This window comes from Eleutherodactylus coqui, chromosome 10 (genome assembly GCF_035609145.1).
Source record: "Eleutherodactylus coqui strain aEleCoq1 chromosome 10, aEleCoq1.hap1, whole genome shotgun sequence".
Lineage (NCBI taxonomy): Eukaryota > Metazoa > Chordata > Amphibia > Anura > Eleutherodactylidae > Eleutherodactylus > Eleutherodactylus coqui.
In genome coordinates, this window is record NC_089846.1 from 2,411,254 (window position 1) to 2,432,272 (window position 21,019).

The 21,019-nt window shown below is 48.3% G+C and overlaps 1 protein-coding gene across 3 annotated transcripts in view; it reads left to right on the forward strand.

Moving 5' to 3' along the window:
* Positions 1-21,019, forward strand: part of ELK1 (ETS transcription factor ELK1) — an 82,320-nt gene that overhangs the window by 23,686 nt on the left and 37,615 nt on the right. For 2 of the 3 annotated variants that reach the window (XM_066579990.1, XM_066579991.1), the window contains 2 exons: positions 16,022-16,453; positions 17,701-18,108. In XM_066579990.1, the coding sequence (XP_066436087.1) occupies positions 16,022-16,453; positions 17,701-18,108 (840 nt within the window). Of the gene's footprint in view, positions 1-16,021; positions 16,481-17,700; positions 18,109-21,019 lie in introns of all 3 variants that reach the window. The other variant, XM_066579989.1, reaches the window with a different exon arrangement.

The window sequence follows — 21,019 nt, forward strand, 5'->3', positions numbered from 1 at the left end:
GTTGCTCTCTGGGGGACATATAATGTGTAATAGATGTTACTGGCTGCACTCTGGGGCACATATAATGTGTTGGAGATGTTACTGGCTGCACTCTGGGGGACATATAATGTGTTATAGATGTTACTGGCTGCACTCTGGGGGACATATAATGTGTTCGAGATGTTACTGGCTGCACTCTGGGGGACATATAATGTGTTGAAGATGTTACTGGCTGCACTCTAGGGGACATATAATGTGTTGGGGATGTTACTGGCCGCACTCTGGGGGCCTTAAAATGTGTTGGAGATGTTACTGGCCGCACTCTGGGGACATATAATGTGTTGTAGATGTTACTGTCCGTACTCTGGGGGCCATATAATGTGTTGGAGATGTTACTGGCTGCACTCTGGGGGACATATAATGCGTTGGGTATGTTACTGGCTGCACTCTGGGGGACATATAATGTGTTGGAGATGTTGCTGGCTGCTCTCTGGGGGACATATAATGTGTTGGAGATGTTACTGGCCGCACTCTGGGGGACATATAATGTGTTGGAGATGTTACTGGCTGCACTCTGGGGGACATATAGTGTGTTGGAGATGTTACTGGCCGCACTCTGGGGGACATACAATGTATTGGAGTTGTTACTGGCTGCACTCCGTGGGACATATGTGTTGGAAATGTTACTGGCCGCACTCTTCGAGACATATAATGTGTATGAGATGTTACTGGCTGCACTCTGGAGGACATATAATGTGTTGGAGATGTTACTGGCCGGACTCTGGGGGCCATATAATGTGTTGGAGATGTTACTGGCCGTACTCTGGGGGACATATAATGTGTTGGAGATGTTACTGGCCGTACTCTGGGGGACATATAATGTGTTGGAGATGTTACTGGCTGCACTCTGGGGGACATATAATGCGTTGGGGATGTTACTGGCTGCACTCTGGGGGACATATAATGTGTTGGAGATGTTACTGGTTGCACTCTGGAGGACATATAATGTGTTGGAGATGTTACTGGCTGCACTCTGGGGGACATATAATGTGTTGGAGATCTTACTGGCTGCATTCTGGGGGACTTATAATTTGTTGGAGATGTTACTGTCCATACCCTAGGGGACATATACTGTGTTGGAGATGTTACTGGCTGCACTCTGGGGGACATATAATGTGTTGTAGATGTTACTGTCCATACCCTAGGGGACATATAATGTGTTGGGGATGTTACTGGCTGCACTCTGGGGGACATATAATGTGTTGGAGATGTTACTGCCTGCACTCTGGGAGACATATAATGTGTTGGAGATGTTACTGGCCGCACTCTGGGGGACATATAATGTGTTGGAGATGTTACTGGTTGCTCTCTGGGGGACATATAATGTGTAATAGATGTTACTGGCTGCACTCTGGGGCACATATAATGTGTTGGAGATGTTACTGGCCGCACTCTGGGGGACATATAATGTGTTATAGATGTTACTGGCTGCACTCTGGGGGACATATAATGTGTTCGAGATGTTACTGGCTGCACTCTGGGGGACATATAATGTGTTGGAGATGTTACTGGCCGCACTCGGGGGGACATATAATGTGTTGGAGATGTTACTGGCTGCACTCTGGGGGACATATAATGTGTTGGAGATGTTACTGGCCGCAATCCGGGGGACATATAATGTGTTGGAGATGTTACTGGCCGCAATCCGGGGGACATATAATGTGTTGGAGATGTTACTGGCCGCACTCTGGGGGACATATAATGCGTTGGAGATGTTACTGGCTGCACTCTCGGGGACATATAATGTGTTGGAGATGTTACTGGTTGCCCTCTAGGGGACATATAATGTGTTGGAGATGTTACTGCCTGCACTCTGGGAGACTTATAATGTGTTGGAGATGTTACTGGCCGCACTCTGGGAGACATATAATGTCTTGGAGATGTTACTGGCTGCACTCTGGGGGACATATAATGTGTTAGAGAGGTTACTGGCCGCACTCTGGAGGACATATAATGTGTTGTAGATGTTACTGTCCGTACTCTAGGGGACATATAATGTGTTGGAGATGTTACTGGCTGCACTCTGGGGGTCATATAATGTGTTGGAGAGGTTACTGGCCGCACTCTGGGGACATATAATGTGTTGGAGATGTTACTGGCTGCACTCTGGGAGACATATAATGTGTTGGAGATGTTACTGGCTGCACTCTAGGGGACATATAATGTGTTGGGGATGTTACTGGCCGGACTCTGGGGGCCATATAATGTGTTGGAGATGTTACTGGCAGCACTCTGGGGGACATATAATGTGTTGAGGATGTTACTGGCTGCACTCTGGGGGACATATAATGTGTTGGAGATGTTACTGGCTGCTCTCTGGGGGACATATAGTGTGTTGGAGATGTTACTGGCCGCACTCTGGGGAACATATGATGTGTTGAAGATGTTACTGGCTGCACTCTGGGGGACATATAGTGTGTTGGAGATGTTACTGGCCGCACTCTGGAGGACATATAATGTGTTGGAGATGTTACTGGCCGCACTCTGGGGGACATATAAGGTATTGGAGTTGTTACTGGCTGCACTCTGGGGGGATATAGAATGTGTTGCAGATGTTACTGGCCGCACTCTGGGGGACATATAATGTGTTGGAGATGTTACTGGCCGTACTGTGGGGGACATAAAATGTGTATGAGATGTTACTGGCCATACTCTGGGGGACATATAATGTGTTGGAGTTGTTACTGGCTGCACTCTGGGGAACATATAATGTGTTGGAGATGTTACTGGCTGCACTCTGGGGGACATATAATGGGTTGGAGATATTACTGGCTGCACTCTGGGGGACATATAATGTGTTGTAGATGTTACTGGCTGCACTCTGGAGGACATATAATGTGTTGGAGATGTTACTGGCTGCACTCTGGGGGACATATAATGTGTTGGAGCTTTTACTGGCTGCACTCTGGGGGACATATAATGTGTTATTGATGTTACTGGCTGCACTCTGGGGGACATATAATGTGTTGGAGATGTTACTTGCTGCACTCTGGGGGTCATATAATGTGTTGGAGAGGTTACTGGCCGCACTCTGGGGACATATAATGTGTTGTAGATGTTATTGGCTGCACTCTGGGGGACATATAATGTGTTGGAGATGTTATTGGCTGCACTCAGGGGGACATATAATGTGTTGGAGATGTTACTGGCTGCACTCTTGGGGACATATAATGTGTTGGAGATGTTGCTGGCCGCACTCTGGGGGACATATAATGTGTTGGAGATGTTACTGGCTGCACTCTGGGGGACATATAATGTGTTGGAGATGTTACTGGCTGCATTCAGGGGGACTTATAATTTGTTGGAGGTGTTACTGGCTGCACTCTGGGGGACATATAATGTGTTGTAGATGTTACTGGCCGCAATCCTGGGGACATATAATGTGTTGTAGATGTTTCTGTCCATACCCTAGGGGACATATAATGTGTTGGGGATGTTACTGGCTGCACTCTGGGGGACATATAATGTGTTGTAGATGTTTCTGTCCATACCCTAGGGGACATATAATGTGTTGGGGATGTTACTGGCCGGACTCTGGGGGCCATATAATGTGTTGGAGATGTTACTGGCTGCACTCTGGGGGACATATAATGTGTTGGGGATGTTACTGGCTGCACTCTGGGGGACATATAATGTGTTGGAGATGTTACTGGCTGCTCTCTGGGGGACATATAATGTGTTGGAGATGTTACTGGCCGCACTCTGGGGGACATATAATGTGTTGGAGATGTTACTGGCTGAACTCTGTGGGACATACAGTGTGTTGGAGATGTTACTGGCCGCACTCTGGGGGACATATAAGGTGTTGGAGTTGTTACTGGCTGCACTCTGGGGGGATATAGAATGTGTTGCAGATGTTACTGGCCGCACTCTGGGGGACATATAATGTGTTGGAGATGTTACTGGCCGTACTCTGGGGGACATAAAATGTGTATGAGATGTTACTGGCCATACTCTGGGGGACATATAATGTGTTGGAGTTGTTACTGGCTGCACTCTGGGGAACATATAATGTGTTGGAGATGTTACTGGCTGCACTCTGGGGGACATATAATGGGTTGGAGATGTTACTGGCTGCACTCTGGAGGACATATAATGTGTTGGAGATGTTACTGGCTGCACTCTGGAGGACATATAATGTGTTGGAGATGTTACTGGCTGCACTCTGGGGGACATATAATGTGTTGGAGATGTTACTGGCTGCACTCTGGGGGACATATAATGTGTTATAGATGTTACTGGCTGCACTCTGGGGGACATATAATGTGTTGGAGATGTTACTGGCCGCACTCTGGGGGACATATAATGTGTTGGAGATGTTACTGGCTGCACTCTGGGGGACATATAGTGTGTTGGAGATGTTACTGGCTGCACTCCGTGGGACATATGTGTTGGAAATGATACTGGCCGCACTCTTCGAGACATATAATGTGTATGAGATGTTACTGGCTGCACTCTGGAGGACATATAATGTGTTGGAGATGTTACTGGCCGTACTCTGGGGGACATATAATGTGTTGGAGATGTTACTGGCCGTACTCTGGGGGACATATAATGCGTTGGGGATGTTACTGGCTGCACTCTGGAGGACATATAATGTGTTGGAGATGTTACTGGCTGCACTCTGGGGGACATATAATGTGTTGGAGATGTTACTGGCTGCATTCTGGGGGACTTTTAATTTGTTGGAGATGTTACTGTCCATACCCTAGGGGACATATACTGTGTTGGAGATGTTACTGGCTGCACTCTGGGGGACATATAATGTGTTGTAGATGTTACTGTCCATACCCTAGGGGACATATAATGTGTTGGGGATGTTACTGGCTGCACTCTGGGGGACATATAATGTGTTGGAGATGTTACTGTCCGTACTCTGGGGGACATATAATGTGTTGGAGATGTTACTGGTTGCACTCTGGGGGACATATAATGTGTAATAGATGTTACTGGCTGCACTCTGGGGCACATATAATGTGTTGGAGATGTTACTGGCTGCCCCTGGGGGACATATAATGTGTTATAGATGTTACTGGCTGCACTCTGGGGGACATATAATGTGTTGGAGATGTTACTGGCTGCACTCTGGGGGACATATAATGTGTTGGAGATGTTACTGGCCGCAATCCAGGGGACATATAATGTGTTGGAGATGTTACTGGCCGCAATCCGGGGGCCATATAATGTGTTGGAGATGTTACTGGCTGCACTCTGGGGGACATATAATGTGTTGGGGATGTTACTGGCTGCACTCTGGGGGACATATAATGTGTTGGAGATGTTACTGGCTGCTCTCTGGGGGACATATAATGTGTTGGAGATGTTACTGGCCGCACTCTGGGGGACATATAATGTGTTGGAGATGTTACTGGCTGAACTCTGTGGGACATACAGTGTGTTGGAGATGTTACTGGCCGCACTCTGGGGGACATATAAGGTGTTGGAGTTGTTACTGGCTGCACTCTGGGGGGATATAGAATGTGTTGCAGATGTTACTGGCCGCACTCTGGGGGACATATAATGTGTTGGAGATGTTACTGGCTGCACTCTTGGGGACATATAATGTGTATGAGATGTTACTGGCCGTACTCTGGGGGACATAAAATGTGTATGAGATGTTACTGGCCATACTCTGGGGGACATATAATGTGTTGGAGTTGTTACTGGCTGCACTCTGGGGAACATATAATGTGTTGGAGATGTTACTGGCTGCACTCTGGGGGACATATAATGGGTTGGAGATATTACTGGCTGCACTCTGGGGGACATATAATGTGTTGTAGATGTTACTGGCTGCACTCTGGAGGACATATAATGTGTTGGAGATGTTACTGGCTGCACTCTGGAGGACATATAATGTGTTGGAGATGTTACTGGCTGCACTCTGGGGGACATATAATGTGTTGGAGATGTTACTGGCTGCACTCTGGGGGACATATAATGTGTTATAGATGTTACTGGCTGCACTCTGGGGGACATATAATGTATTGGAGTTGTTACTGGCTGCACTCCGTGGGACATATGTGTTGGAAATGTTACTGGCCGCACTCTTCGAGACATATAATGTGTATGAGATGTTACTGGCCGTACTCTGGGGGACATATAATGTGTTGGAGATGTTACTGGCCGCACTCTGGGGGACATATAATGCGTTGGGGATGTTACTGGCTGCACTCTGGGGGACATATAATGTGTTGGAGATGTTACTGGTTGCACTCTGGAGGACATATAATGTGTTGGAGATGTTACTGGCTGCACTCTGGGGGACATATAATGTGTTGGAGATGTTACTGGCTGCATTCTGGGGGACTTATAATTTGTTGGAGATGTTACTGTCCATACCCTAGGGGACATATACTGTGTTGGAGATGTTACTGGCTGCACTCTGGGGGACATATAATGTGTTGGAGATGTTACTGGCTGCACTCTGGGGGACATATAATGTGTTATAGATGTTACTGGCTGCACTCTGGGGGACATATAATGTGTTGAAGATGTTACTGGCTGCACTCTAGGGGACATATAATGTGTTGGGGATGTTACTGGCCGCACTCTGGGGGCCTTAAAATGTGTTGGAGATGTTACTGGCCGCACTCTGGGGACATATAATGTGTTGTAGATGTTACTGTCCGTACTCTGGGGGCCATATAATGTGTTGGAGATGTTACTGGCTGCACTCTGGGGGACATATAATGCGTTGGGTATGTTACTGGCTGCACTCTGGGGGACATATAATGTGTTGGAGATGTTGCTGGCTGCTCTCTGGGGGACATATAATGTGTTGGAGATGTTACTGGCCGCACTCTGGGGGACATATAATGTGTTGGAGATGTTACTGGCTGCACTCTGGGGGACATATAGTGTGTTGGAGATGTTACTGGCTGCACTCCGTGGGACATATGTGTTGGAAATGATACTGGCCGCACTCTTCGAGACATATAATGTGTATGAGATGTTACTGGCTGCACTCTGGAGGACATATAATGTGTTGGAGATGTTACTGGCCGCACTCTGGGGGACATATAATGTGTTGGAGATGTTACTGGCCGGACTCTGGGGGCCATATAATGTGTTGGAGATGTTACTGGCCGTACTCTGGGGGACATATAATGTGTTGGAGATGTTACTGGCCGTACTCTGGGGGACATATAATGCGTTGGGGATGTTACTGGCTGCACTCTGGGGGACATATAATGTGTTGGAGATGTTACTGGTTGCACTCTGGAGGACATATAATGTGTTGGAGATGTTACTGGCTGCACTCTGGGGGACATATAATGTGTTGGAGATGTTACTGGCTGCATTCTGGGGGACTTTTAATTTGTTGGAGATGTTACTGTCCATACCCTAGGGGACATATACTGTGTTGGAGATGTTACTGGCTGCACTCTGGGGGACATATAATGTGTTGTAGATGTTACTGTCCATACCCTAGGGGACATATAATGTGTTGGGGATGTTAGTGGCTGCACTCTGGGGGACATATAATGTGTTGGAGATGTTACTGTCCGTACTCTGGGGGACATATAATGTGTTGGAGATGTTACTGGTTGCACTCTGGGGGACATATAATGTGTAATAGATGTTACTGGCTGCACTCTGGGGCACATATAATGTGTTGGAGATGTTACTGGCTGCCCCTGGGGGACATATAATGTGTTATAGATGTTACTGGCTGCACTCTGGGGGACATATAATGTGTTGGAGATGTTACTGGCTGCACTCTGGGGGACATATAATGTGTTGGAGATGTTACTGGCCGCAATCCAGGGGACATATAATGTGTTGGAGATGTTACTGGCCGCAATCCGGGGGACATATAATGTGTTGGAGATGTTACTGGCCGCACTCTGGGGGACATATAATGCGTTGGAGATGTTACTGGCTGCACTCTCGGGGACATATAATGTGTTGGAGATGTTACTGCCTGCACTCTGGGAGACTTATAATGTGTTGGAGATGTTACTGGCCGCACTCTGGGAGACATATAATGTCTTGGAGATGTTACTGGCTGCACTCTGGGGGACATATAATGTGTTAGAGAGGTCACTGGCCGCACTCTGGAGGACATATAATGTGTTGTAGATGTTACTGTCCGTACTCTAGGGGACATATAATGTGTTGGAGATGTTACTGGCTGCACTCTGGGGGTCATATAATGTGTTGGAGAGGTTACTGGCCGCACTCTGGGGGACATATAATGTGTTGGAGATGTTACTGGCCGCACTCTGGGGGACATATAATGTGTTGGAGATGTTACTGGCCGCACTCTGGGGGACATATAATGTGTTGTAGATGTTACTGTCCGTACTCTAGGGGACATATAATGTGTTGGGGATGTTACTGGCTGCACTCTTGGGGCCATATAATGTGTTGGAGATGTTACTGGCTGCACTCTGGGGGACATATAATGTGATGGAGATGTTACTGGCCGGACTCTGGGGGCCATATAATGTGTTGGAGATGTTACTGGCTGCACTCTGGGGGACATATAATGTGTTGGGGATGTTACTGGCTGCACTCTGGGGGACATATAATGTGTTGGAGATGTTACTGGCTGCTCTCTGGGGGACATATAATGTGTTGGAGATGTTACTGGCCGCACTCTGGGGGACATATGATGTGTTGAAGATGTTACTGGCTGCACTCTGGGGGACATATAGTGTGTTGGAGATGTTACTGGCCGCACTCTGGGGGACATATAAGGTATTGGAGTTGTTACTGGCTGCACTCTGGGGGACATATAATGTGTTGGAGATGTTACTGGCCGTACTGTGGGGGACATAAAATGTGTATGAGATGTTACTGGCCATACTCTGGGGGACATATAATGTGTTGGAGTTGTTACTGGCTGCACTCTGGGGAACATATAATGTGTTGGAGATGTTACTGGCTGCACTCTGGGGGACATATAATGGGTTGGAGATATTACTGGCTGCACTCTGGGGGACATATAATGTGTTGTAGATGTTACTGGCTGCACTCTGGAGGACATATAATGTGTTGGAGATGTTACTGGCTGCACTCTGGGGGACATATAATGTGTTGGAGATGTTACTGGCTGCACTCTGGGGGACATATAATGTGTTATAGATGTTACTGGCTGCACTCTGGGGGACATATAATGTGTTGGAGATGTTACTAGCTGCACTCTGGGGGTCATATAATGTGTTGGAGAGGTTACTGGCCGCACTCTGGGGACATATAATGTGTTGTAGATGTTATTGGCTGCACTCTGGGGGACATATAATGTGTTGGAGATGTTATTGGCTGCACTCAGGGGGACATATAATGTGTTGGAGATGTTACTGGCTGCACTCTTGGGGACATATAATGTGTTGGAGATGTTGCTGGCCGCACTCTGGGGGACATATAATGTGTTGGAGATGTTACTGGCTGCACTCTGGGGGACATATAATGTGTTGGAGATGTTACTGGCTGCATTCAGGGGGAATTATAATTTGTTGGAGGTGTTACTGGCTGCACTCTGGGGGACATATAATGTGTTGTAGATGTTACTGGCCGCAATCCTGGGGACATATAATGTGTTGTAGATGTTTCTGTCCATACCCTAGGGGACATATAATGTGTTGGGGATGTTACTGGCTGCACTCTGGGGGACATATAATGTGTTGTAGATGTTTCTGTCCATACCCTAGGGGACATATAATGTGTTGGGGATGTTACTGGCCGGACTCTGGGGGCCATATAATGTGTTGGAGATGTTACTGGCTGCACTCTGGGGGACATATAATGTGTTGGGGATGTTACTGGCTGCACTCTGGGGGACATATAATGTGTTGGAGATGTTACTGGCTGCTCTCTGGGGGACATATAATGTGTTGGAGATGTTACTGGCCGCACTCTGGGGGACATATAATGTGTTGGAGATGTTACTGGCTGCACTCTGGGGGACATATAGTGTGTTGGAGATGTTACTGGCCGCACTCTGGGGGACATATAAGGTATTGGAGTTGTTACTGGCTGCACTCTGGGGGGATATAGAATGTGTTGCAGATGTTACTGGCCGCACTCTGGGGGACATATAATGTGTTGGAGATGTTACTGGCTGCACTCTTGGGGACATATAATGTGTATGAGATGTTACTGGCCGTACTCTGGGGGACATAAAATGTGTATGAGATGTTACTGGCCATACTCTGGGGGACATATAATGTGTTGGAGTTGTTACTGGCTGCACTCTGGGGAACATATAATGCGTTGGAGATGTTACTGGCTGCACTCTGGGGGACATATAATGGGTTGGAGATATTACTGGCTGCACTCTGGGGGACATATAATGTGTTGTAGATGTTACTGGCTGCACTCTGGAGGACATATAATGTGTTGGAGATGTTACTGGCTGCACTCTGGGGGACATATAATGTGTTGGAGATGTTACTGGCTGCACTCTGGGGGACATATAATGTGTTATAGATGTTACTGGCTGCACTCTGGGGGACATATAATGTGTTGGAGAGGTTACTGGCCGCACTCTGGGGACATATAATGTGTTGTAGATGTTACTGTCCGTACTCTAGGGGACATATAATGTGTTGGAGATGTTACTGTCCGTACTCTAGGGGACATATAATGTGTTGGGGATGTTACTGGCTGCACTCTAGGGGACATATAATGTGTTGGAGATGTTACTGGCCAGACTCTGGGGGCCATATAATGTGTTGGAGATGTTACTGGCTGCACTCTGGGGGACATATAATGCGTTGGGGATGTTACTGGCTGCACTCTGGGGGACATATAATGTGTTGGAGATGTTGCTGGCTGCTCTCTGGGGGACATATAATGTGTTGGAGATATTACTGGCCGCACTCTGGGGGACATATAATGTGTTGGAGATGTTACTGGCTGCACTCTGGGGGACATATAGTGTGTTGGAGATGTTACTGGCCACACTCTGGGGGACATATAATGTATTGGAGTTGTTACTGGCTGCACTCTGGGGGGATATAGAATGTGTTGGAGATGTTACTGGCCGCACTCTGGGGGACATATAATGTATTGGAGATGTTACTGGCTGCACTCCGTGGGACATATGTGTTGGAGATGTTACTGGCTGCACTCTGGGGGACATATAATGTGTTGGAGATGTTACTGGCTGCACTCTGGGGGACATATAATGTGTTATAGATGTTACTGGCTGCACTCTGGGGGACATATAATGTGTTGGAGATGTTACTGGCTGCACTCTGGGGGACATATAATGTGTTATAGATGTTACTGGCTGCACTCTGGGGGACATATAATGTGTTGGAGATGTTACTGGCTGCACTCTGGGGGTCATATAATGTGCTGGAGAGGTTACTGGCCGCACTCTGGGGACATATAATGTGTATGAGATGTTACTGTCCGTACTCTAGGGGACATATAATGTGTTGGGAATGTTACTGGCTGCACTCTGGGGGCCTTAAAATGTGTTGGAGATGTTACTGGCCGCACTCTGGGGACATATAATGTGTTGTAGATGTTACTGTCCGTACTCTGGGGGCCATATAATGTGTTGGAGATGTTACTTGCTGCACTCTGGGGGACATATAATGCGTTGGGGATGTTACTGGCTGCACTCTGGGGGACATATAATGTGTTGGAGATGTTGCTGGCTGCTCTCTGGGGGACATATAATGTGTTGGAGATGTTACTGGCCGCACTCTGGGGGACATATAATGTGTTGGAGATGTTACTGGCTGCACTCTGGGGGACATATAGTGTGTTGGAGATGTTACTGGCCGCACTCTGGGGGACATATAATGTATTGGAGTTGTTACTGGCTGCACTCCGTGGGACATATGTGTTGGAAATGTTACTGGCCGCACTCTTCGAGACATATAATGTGTATGAGATGTTACTGGCCGTACTCTGGGGGACATATAATGTGTTGGAGATGTTACTGGCCGTACTCTGGGGGACATATAATGTGTTGGAGATGTTACTGGCCGTACTCTGGGGGACATATAATGTGTTGTAGATGTTACTGATTGCACTCTGGAGGACATATAATGTGTTGGAGATGTTACTGGTTGCACTCTGGGGGACATATAATGTGTAATAGATGTTACTGGCTGCACTCTGGGGGACATATAATGTGTTGGAGATGTTACTGGCCGCACTCTGGGGAACATATAATGTGTTGGAGATGTTGCTGGCTGCACTCTGGGGGGACATATAATGTGTTGAAGATGTTACTGGCTGCACTCTTGGGGACATATAATGTGTATGAGATGTTACTGGCTGTACTCTTGGGGACATATAATGTGTATGAGATGTTACTGGCCGTACTCTGGGTGACATATAATGTGTATGAGATGTTACTGGCCGTACTCTGGGGACATATAATGTGTTGGAGTTGTTACTGGCTGCACTCTGGGGGACATATAATGTGATGGAGATGTTACTGGCTGAACTCTGGGGGACATATAGTGTGTTGGAGATGTTACTGGCTGCACTCTGGGGAACATATAATGTGTTGGAGATGTTACTGGCCGCACTTTGGGGGACATATAATGTATTGGAGATGTTACTGGCTGCACTCTTGGGGACATATAATGTGTATGAGATGTTACTGGCCGTACTCTGGGGGACATATAATGTGTAATAGATGTTACTGGCTGCACTCTGTGGGACATATAATGTGTTGGAGATGTTACTGGCCGCACTCTGGGGGACATATAATGTGTTGGAGATGTTACTGGTTGCATTCTGGGGGACATATAATGTGTTGGAGATGTTACTGGCTGCACTCTGGGGGACATATAATGTGTTGTAGATGTTACTGGCCGCTCTCTGGGGAACATATAATGTGTTGGAGATGTTACTGGCTGCACTCTGGGGGACATATAATGTGTTGGAGATGTTACTGGCCACAATCCGGGGGACATATAATGTTTTGGAGATGTTATTGGCCGCACTCTGGGGGACATATAATGCGTTGGAGATGCTACTGGCTGCACTCTGGGGGACATATAATGTGTTGGAGATGTTACTGGTTGCCCTCTAGGGGACATATAATGTGTTGGAGATGTTACTGGCCACACTCTGGGAGACATATAATGTGTTGGAGATGTTACTTGCCGCACTCTGGGGGGCATATAATGTGTTGGAGATGTTACTGGCTGCACTCTGGGGACATATAATGTGGTGGAGATGTTACTGGCCACACTCTGGGGGACATATAATGTGTTGGAGATGTTACTGGCTGCACTCTGGGGGTCATATAATGTGTTGGAGATGTTACTGGCCGCACTCTGGGGACATATAATGTGTTGTAGATGTTACTGTCCATACTCTAGGGGAAATATAATGTGTTGGGGATGTTACTGGCTGCACTCTGGGGGACATATAATGTGTTGGAGATGTTACTGGCTGCGCTCTGGGGGACATATAATGTGTTGGAGATGTTACTGGCCACACTCTGGGGGACATATAATGTGTTGGAGATGTTACTGGCTGCTCTCTGGGGGACATATAATGTGTTGGAGATGTTACTGGCCGCACTCTGGGGGACATATAATGTGTTGGAGATGTTACTGGCTGCACTCTGGGGGACATATAATGTGTTGGAGATGTTACTGGCTGCACTCTGGAGGACTTATAATGTGTTGGAGATGTTACTGGCTGCACTCTGGGGGACATATAATGTGTTGGAGCTGTTACTGGCTGCACTCTATATTCATGACTGACTGGCCACTAATTCTCTAACCTCTCGGTGTCGTACAAACATTAAATTTGCTGCGAGCATCCTTTAGGCCTAAGTGAGGAGAGTGGGAGGGGCGGCACATTCTGCAAAGGGACATCGGTACATGCAGCCTGAGGAGAATCTATCACTCCTCTATGTGTATACATATTTTATTCCCATAAGTAGCCACGACTTCATGAAATTTTTCATATGAACAACACATAAACACCTTGTATCAAATTAACTCCGATGACGCCGGGTATATCAGTATAAGCGCCCCTGTGTAATGTACAAAATCTAATTCTCTAACTTCCCCATGTCATACAAACATGATATTTGGCAAGACCATTCTTTAGGTCCTATATAGGAAAAGTAAAGGGGTCACAGCTTGATTATTCATTGCTAAGTGCAAAAGTATTTGTTACATCTGCCAAGGAGCTGTAGCCTGCAGATATGCACCTACAACCAACGTAAAATGAACGGATAATCCTTCCCCAACTACGTGACAGCAGGGAGAGAGCCCTGCATAGCACGGCAGACTGATCGCATCGATAGGTGCGGGCCTGCACTCGTTCCTGGGCCCTTAGTAACCCTACGTGGGTCTGGACGAAACCAACAGAAGAACAAACAAATGCAAACAGGAAAAGTGAAGGGGTGTCAGCTTGATTATTCAATGCTAAGGGCAAAAGTATTGGCACCCCTATGTAATGTAACTTCCCAGTGTCGTACAAGCATGAAATTTGGCACAAGCATTCTTTAGGTCCTGAATGAGTGGAGGGAGGGGGGGCGGTACATTCTGCAGAGGGACATCAGTACATGCAGTCTGAGGAGAATCTAACACTCCTCCATGTGAAGACACATTATATTCCTCGGTTACTCTAAAGTAACAACCACTTCATATAATTTTATGTGTGAACAATATGTAAACACCTGTATCACACTAACTGGGGCGAGGCGGGGTACATCAGCGGGGTACATCAGCCAGTACCAAATATGTGCTGCTGCTTTAAGAAATTGTTGGTATTTTATCCATTGTAAATGTTTTTTGATGGGAAAAATGTGTTCATTTTTTAAACTGGATATTTTTTTTCATTTAAACTTTTTTGAACTTTTTTCACTATTTTTGGCCCCTGAAGGCAACTTGAAGATGTGATTGTTGGATCTCTAGAATAGTACAATGTATTACTTAAGTACTGCACTCTGCCAAGCCTGTGAGACTCTGCCGGAAGCGGGGCATAATAGGCTGAGTTACACGGCAGACATGGAGGCATTTATCAGGCTGCCATGAGAAGCCACTGGTACCTTGTGATTGCCTCGTGGGGTCCGATGGGTGACAGAAGGAGCCCCCTGGCCTCTGCTTACAGGCTGCAGTTACTATTGATTGTGGCCTGTATGGGGTTAAACTGGCAGGATTGGCGGTTAGAGCAGGAGCCGTGCCATCAGTAGCTCGCCATCCCCGCCTTGAAGAGATGTGTGCAGGCGTAAAGCCCATTAGTGGAGGTTTCCCACCATAGGTGATAAATCTACTGAGCCCCCTACTGATTACTAGCCTGGGGGTCTCGAGGTTTCTGCTGACCCACATGACCGCAGCGAGGACCAGCAGGGCTGGATCAGTGGACCCAGCAGCGCCGTACGGTCTGCTGCTCCCCTCAGGCCTTGGCCACACGCAGGATTTTGCCACAGATGTCGCAGATTTCGCATCCCTAATATCCTTGATTTCGTGGCTTTCTGCGCTCGGATGCGAACGTTACAAATTTTTCTGTGCGCATATTTTAAATCTGCTTCATGTTAAAATAGAGCCATGCGCGGATCGCTCCCATTGGCTGCACCCCAACCGCCTGCGGAATCATGGCTGCAGCTAATGACACAATGTGACGCAGCTCTCACTGTGTAAATACAACGGTCACATGGGCGGGGGGCTCATGTAGAGGAAACATTCCTTCTGCAACTCCCTTCCATATCTGAGATTAGCTCCTCACTATTCTCAAGATCTCTGCTGAATGTCAGTGAATAGAAACAGGCTGTGCGATAGAATGCGGCTGAGGGTTTGTTTCAGTGGTCTCCACTGGGCTCCCAGAGGATGCAGCTGTAGCGGACGCTCGGCGGCGGACCCTCGGCGGCGGACCCTCGGCGGCGGACCCTCGGCGGCGAACCCTCGGTGGCGGACCCTCGGCGGCGGACCCTCGGCGGCGGACCCTCGGCGGCGGACCCTCGGCGGCGGACCCTCCAGATCTTGTAAGATTTAAAAAAAAAAGAAGAAAATCTTTATCCAATGTATTTTTGTCTCTACAGAACATCATCAAAAAAGTCAGCGGGCAGAAGTTTGTGTACAAATTCGTGTGTTACCCGGATCCTGGCAGCGGCGAAGCCTCCAAGGAGGACGCCAAATGTAGGGACTCTGTGAACGAGCCGACCCAGACCCCAAAACCTGGAGAGAACTCCCCTTTTGTCCCCAAGATGGTGAGGAGCAGCCCCAAGACCAGCCGCAACGAGTACATGCGCTCCGGACTCTACTCCACATTTACCATCCAGTCACTGCAAGCTCCGCCCACTGCGCAGCCCAAGGCTAACAAACTGGATCTCTCGCCTCCAGCTGAAGCTTCTTCCCTACCGAAGGCCAAAGATCAAAGTATCAGCATCCCATCGTATGAGACCATGGAGCAGGATGACGGCGATCTCTCCTTGGAAGTCAACATCCATAGCTCCAAGGAACTGCAGCTGCATGTAATGGCCATAGAGCACATATGGATGGTAGATATAGGGGCCCCAAAGTAAAAGTAAAAATGAGGGTAGGGTCAGGGGCGTGGCTAGGGGTGTGGCTTATCACAACATAAGATTTTACCTCTCAGTGGCCCCTATAATAATAATGCTTTTCTCAGTGGCCCAAGTGATCATATTGCACCCCATTACTGTAGCAAGAATAGTAACGGTGCACCCCCAGTAGTGGCCCCAAAGGTAATAGTGCCCCCATAGTGGCCTCAAAAATAATAGTGCCCCTTCAATAGTGGCCTCAAAAATAATAGTGCCCCTCCGATAGTGGCCTCAAAAATAATAGTGCCCTTCCGATAGTGGTCTCAATAGTAATAGTGCCCCCATAGTGGCCTCAAAAATAATAGTGCCCCTCCGATAGTGGCCTCAAAAATAATAGTGCCCCACCGATAGTGGCCTCAAAAATAATAGTGCCCCTTCGATAGTGGCCTCAAAAATAATAGTGCCCCTTCGATAGTGGCCTCAAAAATAATAGTGCCCCTCCGATAGTGGTCTCAATAGTAATAGTGCACCCCCTTAGTGGTCTCAATAGTAATAGTGCACCCCCTTAGTGGTTTCAATAGTAATAGTGCACCCCCTTAGTGGCGACATTTGTAATAGTGCCCTCAATAGTGACCCCAATAGTAATAGTGGCCCAAATAATAATAATGGTGCACCCCCTTAATGGCCTCAATAGTAATAGTGCCTACAGTGGTAATAGTGCACCTCGGATAGTGGCCCCAATGGTAATAGTAGTCTGATAGTGGCCCCAGAAATACTATTGTGGCCCCAACATAAATGGTGCACCCCTAGTAATGCCCCCCAATGGTAATAGTGCCAACAGTGGTGGTAGTGGCCCCCATGGTAATAGTGCGCACCCTTGAGCAACAATCATGGCCGTCGTTTTACTCACCGAAGCAGCTATGTTCCCTATGACATCACACAGTGCAGATGCCGAGGGGAGGAAGAAGGGTCTCTGCCTACAGAAGCCGTGGTGGACGAACCGGAACTGCTTCATGAGTAAAGCTGCTGCTGCCATGGCTGCTGCCGGCCGTTCTCACAAGGGGCAATAGGTTTATATTGGCCATCAATAAGGCCAGTAAAAAATAAATCCCGGCACTGGCCTTAAAACGTAATTAACGGCCCGGGGATTTAGGGATTTAGAGAACTTGAAGAAAGGAATCCTGTTGTGTCATCCAGTATGTTTCTCCTCTTCTAATTAGGTCACAGTTGACCCACCAATTCCAGACATTAAGGTGGAGGACTCTCTTGAAGACCCCTCAACAGATGTTGAAGACCTCTCGGAACCCCAGGTCTTTCTAGCTTCACTCCCGGATTTGAAGACCCCAACTTCTGAGCAGCCACTTGCCCAAGAGATTTTGGTGGTCATCAACTCACCTGAGAAGGAGGAGGAGGAGGTAAAGGTGAAGACGGATTCTCAGGAGGAGGCAAAGAAGGACACGTCTCCTCTGGTGTCCTCTTCAGAAGCAGGACAGCCAGTTAAAGGAAGGAAGCCAAAGGACTTGGAAATTCCGTTCTCTTCGGTGATAGGACCCGAGAAGGTGAACGCCGCTGTGAACTCCTTGCTGGCTCCTGGGAGCGCGTCTTCTGTCATCACTTCTCATTCACTGGTAGGTTCAAGATGATGGCGATGGTGTCAAAGGTGGGATCCGAGAGTTAGGGCCCCACCCATTTCCTAATTAAAGGGGGCCAAGGTACTTCGCTGAATAGTATGTCACAGACATGAGCTTACCTCAACATGATTCCATAATAATGGCTGCCTGGTAGCCGGTCATCAGTGTGGTGTCTCATCAGGGTCTTGGCCTGCGCGGACCCTCGTCTACACTTTACACTGCAAGAAGGGCCAGCTTCAGGTTGTCCAAACTGCACCAAATCTCTTACAAATGCCAGAGGAAGCAATGCTTCAAAAAAGAAGAGACGCAGCGTTCCGGGCAGCACAGAGTATTTCAGCATATCAAGATCGGAAGGAGCAGGGCGCCTCAAGCCTGTATGCTGCCTGAGGTGTGAAATGACCCCCTTCCCAGCGAAAGACAACTAATGTCACAGGCATTAATAATAATAGTACCCCCAGTAGTGGTTCAATAGTAAGTGTGCCCCTTAGTAGCCCCAGTAATAATAGTGACCCCCATAGTGGTCTCAGTATGAACAGTGACCCCCATAGTAGCCCTGATAGTAATAGTGACCCCCATTAGTAGCCCCAGTAATAATAATGACCCCCATAGTAGCCCTGATAGTAATAGTGACCCCCATAGTAGCCCCAGTAATAATAGTGACCCCCATAGTAGCCCCAGTAATAATAGTGACCCCCATAGTAGCCCTGATAGTAATAGTGACCCCCATAGTGGTCTCAGTATTAATAGTGACCCCCATAGTAGCCCTGATAGTAATACTGACCCCCATTAGTAGCCCCAGTAATAATACTGACCCCCATAGTAGTCCCAGTAATAATAGTGACCCCCATAGTAGCCCCAGTAATAATAGTGACCCCCATAGTAGCCCTGATAGTAATAGTGACCCCCATAGTGGTCTCAGTATTAATAGTGACCCCCATAGTAGCCCTGATAGTAATAGTGACCTCCATAGTAGCCCCAGTAATAATAGTGACCCCCATAGTAGCCCTGATAGTAATAGTGACCCCCATAGTGGTCTCAGTATTAATAGTGACCCCCATAGTAGCCCTGATAGTAATAGTGACCCCCATTAGTAGCCCCAGTAATAATAGTGACCCTCCACAGTAGTCCCAATAGTAATGGTGGGTTCACAATTAATAGTGACCCCCATAATTGTCTCAGTATGAATAGTGACCCCAATAGTAATAGTGCTCCTATTAGGAGCCCCAGTAAAAACAGTGACCCCCATAATGGTCTCAGTAATAATAGTACCCCCAGTAGTGGTTCAATAGTAAGTGTGCCTATTAGTAGCCCCAGTAATAATAGTGACCCCCATAGTGGTCTCAGTATGAATAGTGACCCCCCATAGTAGTCCTGATAGTAATAGTGACCCCCATAGTAGCCCTGATAGTAATAGTGACCCCCATTAGTAGCCCCAGTAATAATAGTGACCCCCATAGTATCCCTGATAGTAATAGTGCTCCCATTAGTAGCCCCAGTAATAATAGTGACCCCCATAATGGTCTCAGTATGAATAGTGACCCCAATAGTAATAGTGCTCCTATTAGGAGCCCCAGTAAAAACAGTGACCCCCATAGTGGCTCTAATACTATTATTGGCCGGGATGTAACGCAACAGGCATTCCACTTACCCAGTCTGATACTCCCCTCCGGCGGCCACTACTGAGACTGAGACCCCTGACACCCCTCTGCCCCCTGTGTCTGCACTGAGAAACACATGCAGATGCCACAGGGGAGAGGTCAGGCGTCTCAGACTCAGCAATAGGGTGCCCTGGGTGAGTGGAATGCCTTTCGCGTTGCATCCCAGCCGACTGGTAAAAATTAATTACTGGCGGGGTGGCGACCCACAGCTTTCTGGGGTCCTGTAGACGGGCAGCTGAGACAGCAATTGGCGCCGCTGTGCAGGATACCATTGCAGGAAGGATCCTGTCTGCTCCTGCCATGATGTTACCAAGTTCAGGATTGGGTTTAACAATGATGGTGATGAGGGCGACAAGTGGGCGGTCACAGGAGAGGAGTGCGATGACCTCAGTGAGGGCGCGGCCGCATGCAGTGGGGTCAGTGACACGATGGAAGGACCCCCGGGATGCAGATGACCCGACTGAGGACGTGGCCGCATGCAGCGGGGTCAGTGACACGATGGAAGGACCCCGGGATGTAGATGACCCCAGTGAGGACGCGGCCGCATGCAGCGGAGTCAGTGACACGGCGGAAGGACCCCGGGATGCAGATGACCCGACTGAGGACGTGGCCGCATGCAGCGGGGTCAGTGACACGATGGAAGGACCCCGGGATGTAGATGACCCCAGTGAGGACGCGGCCGCATGCAGCGGGGTCAGTGACACGATGGAAGGACCCCGGGATGTAGATGACCCCAGTGAGGACGCGGCCGCATGCATCGGGGTCAGTGACACGATGGAAGGACCCCAGGATGCAGATGACCCGACTGAGGACGTGGTCGCATGCAGCGGGGTCAGTGACACGATGGAAGGACCCCGGGATGTAGATGACCCCAGTGAGGACGCGGCCGCATGCAGCTGGGGCAGTGACACGACGGAAGGACCCCGGGATGCAGATGACCCGACTGAGGACGTGGCCGCATGCAGCGGGGTCAGTGACACGATGGAAGGACCCCGGGATGTAGATGACCCCAGTGAGGACGCGGCCGCATGCAGCGGGGTCAGTGACACGACGGAAGGACCCCGGGATACAGATGACCCGACTGAGGACGTGGCTGCATGCAGCGAGGTCAGGGACACGATGGAAGGACCCCGGTAGCAGATGACCCCAGTGAGGATGCGGTCGCATGCAGCGGGGTCAGTGACACAACAGAAGGCCCCCCGGGAGGCAGATGACCCTAGTGAGGGCACGGCCACATGCAGCGGGGTCAG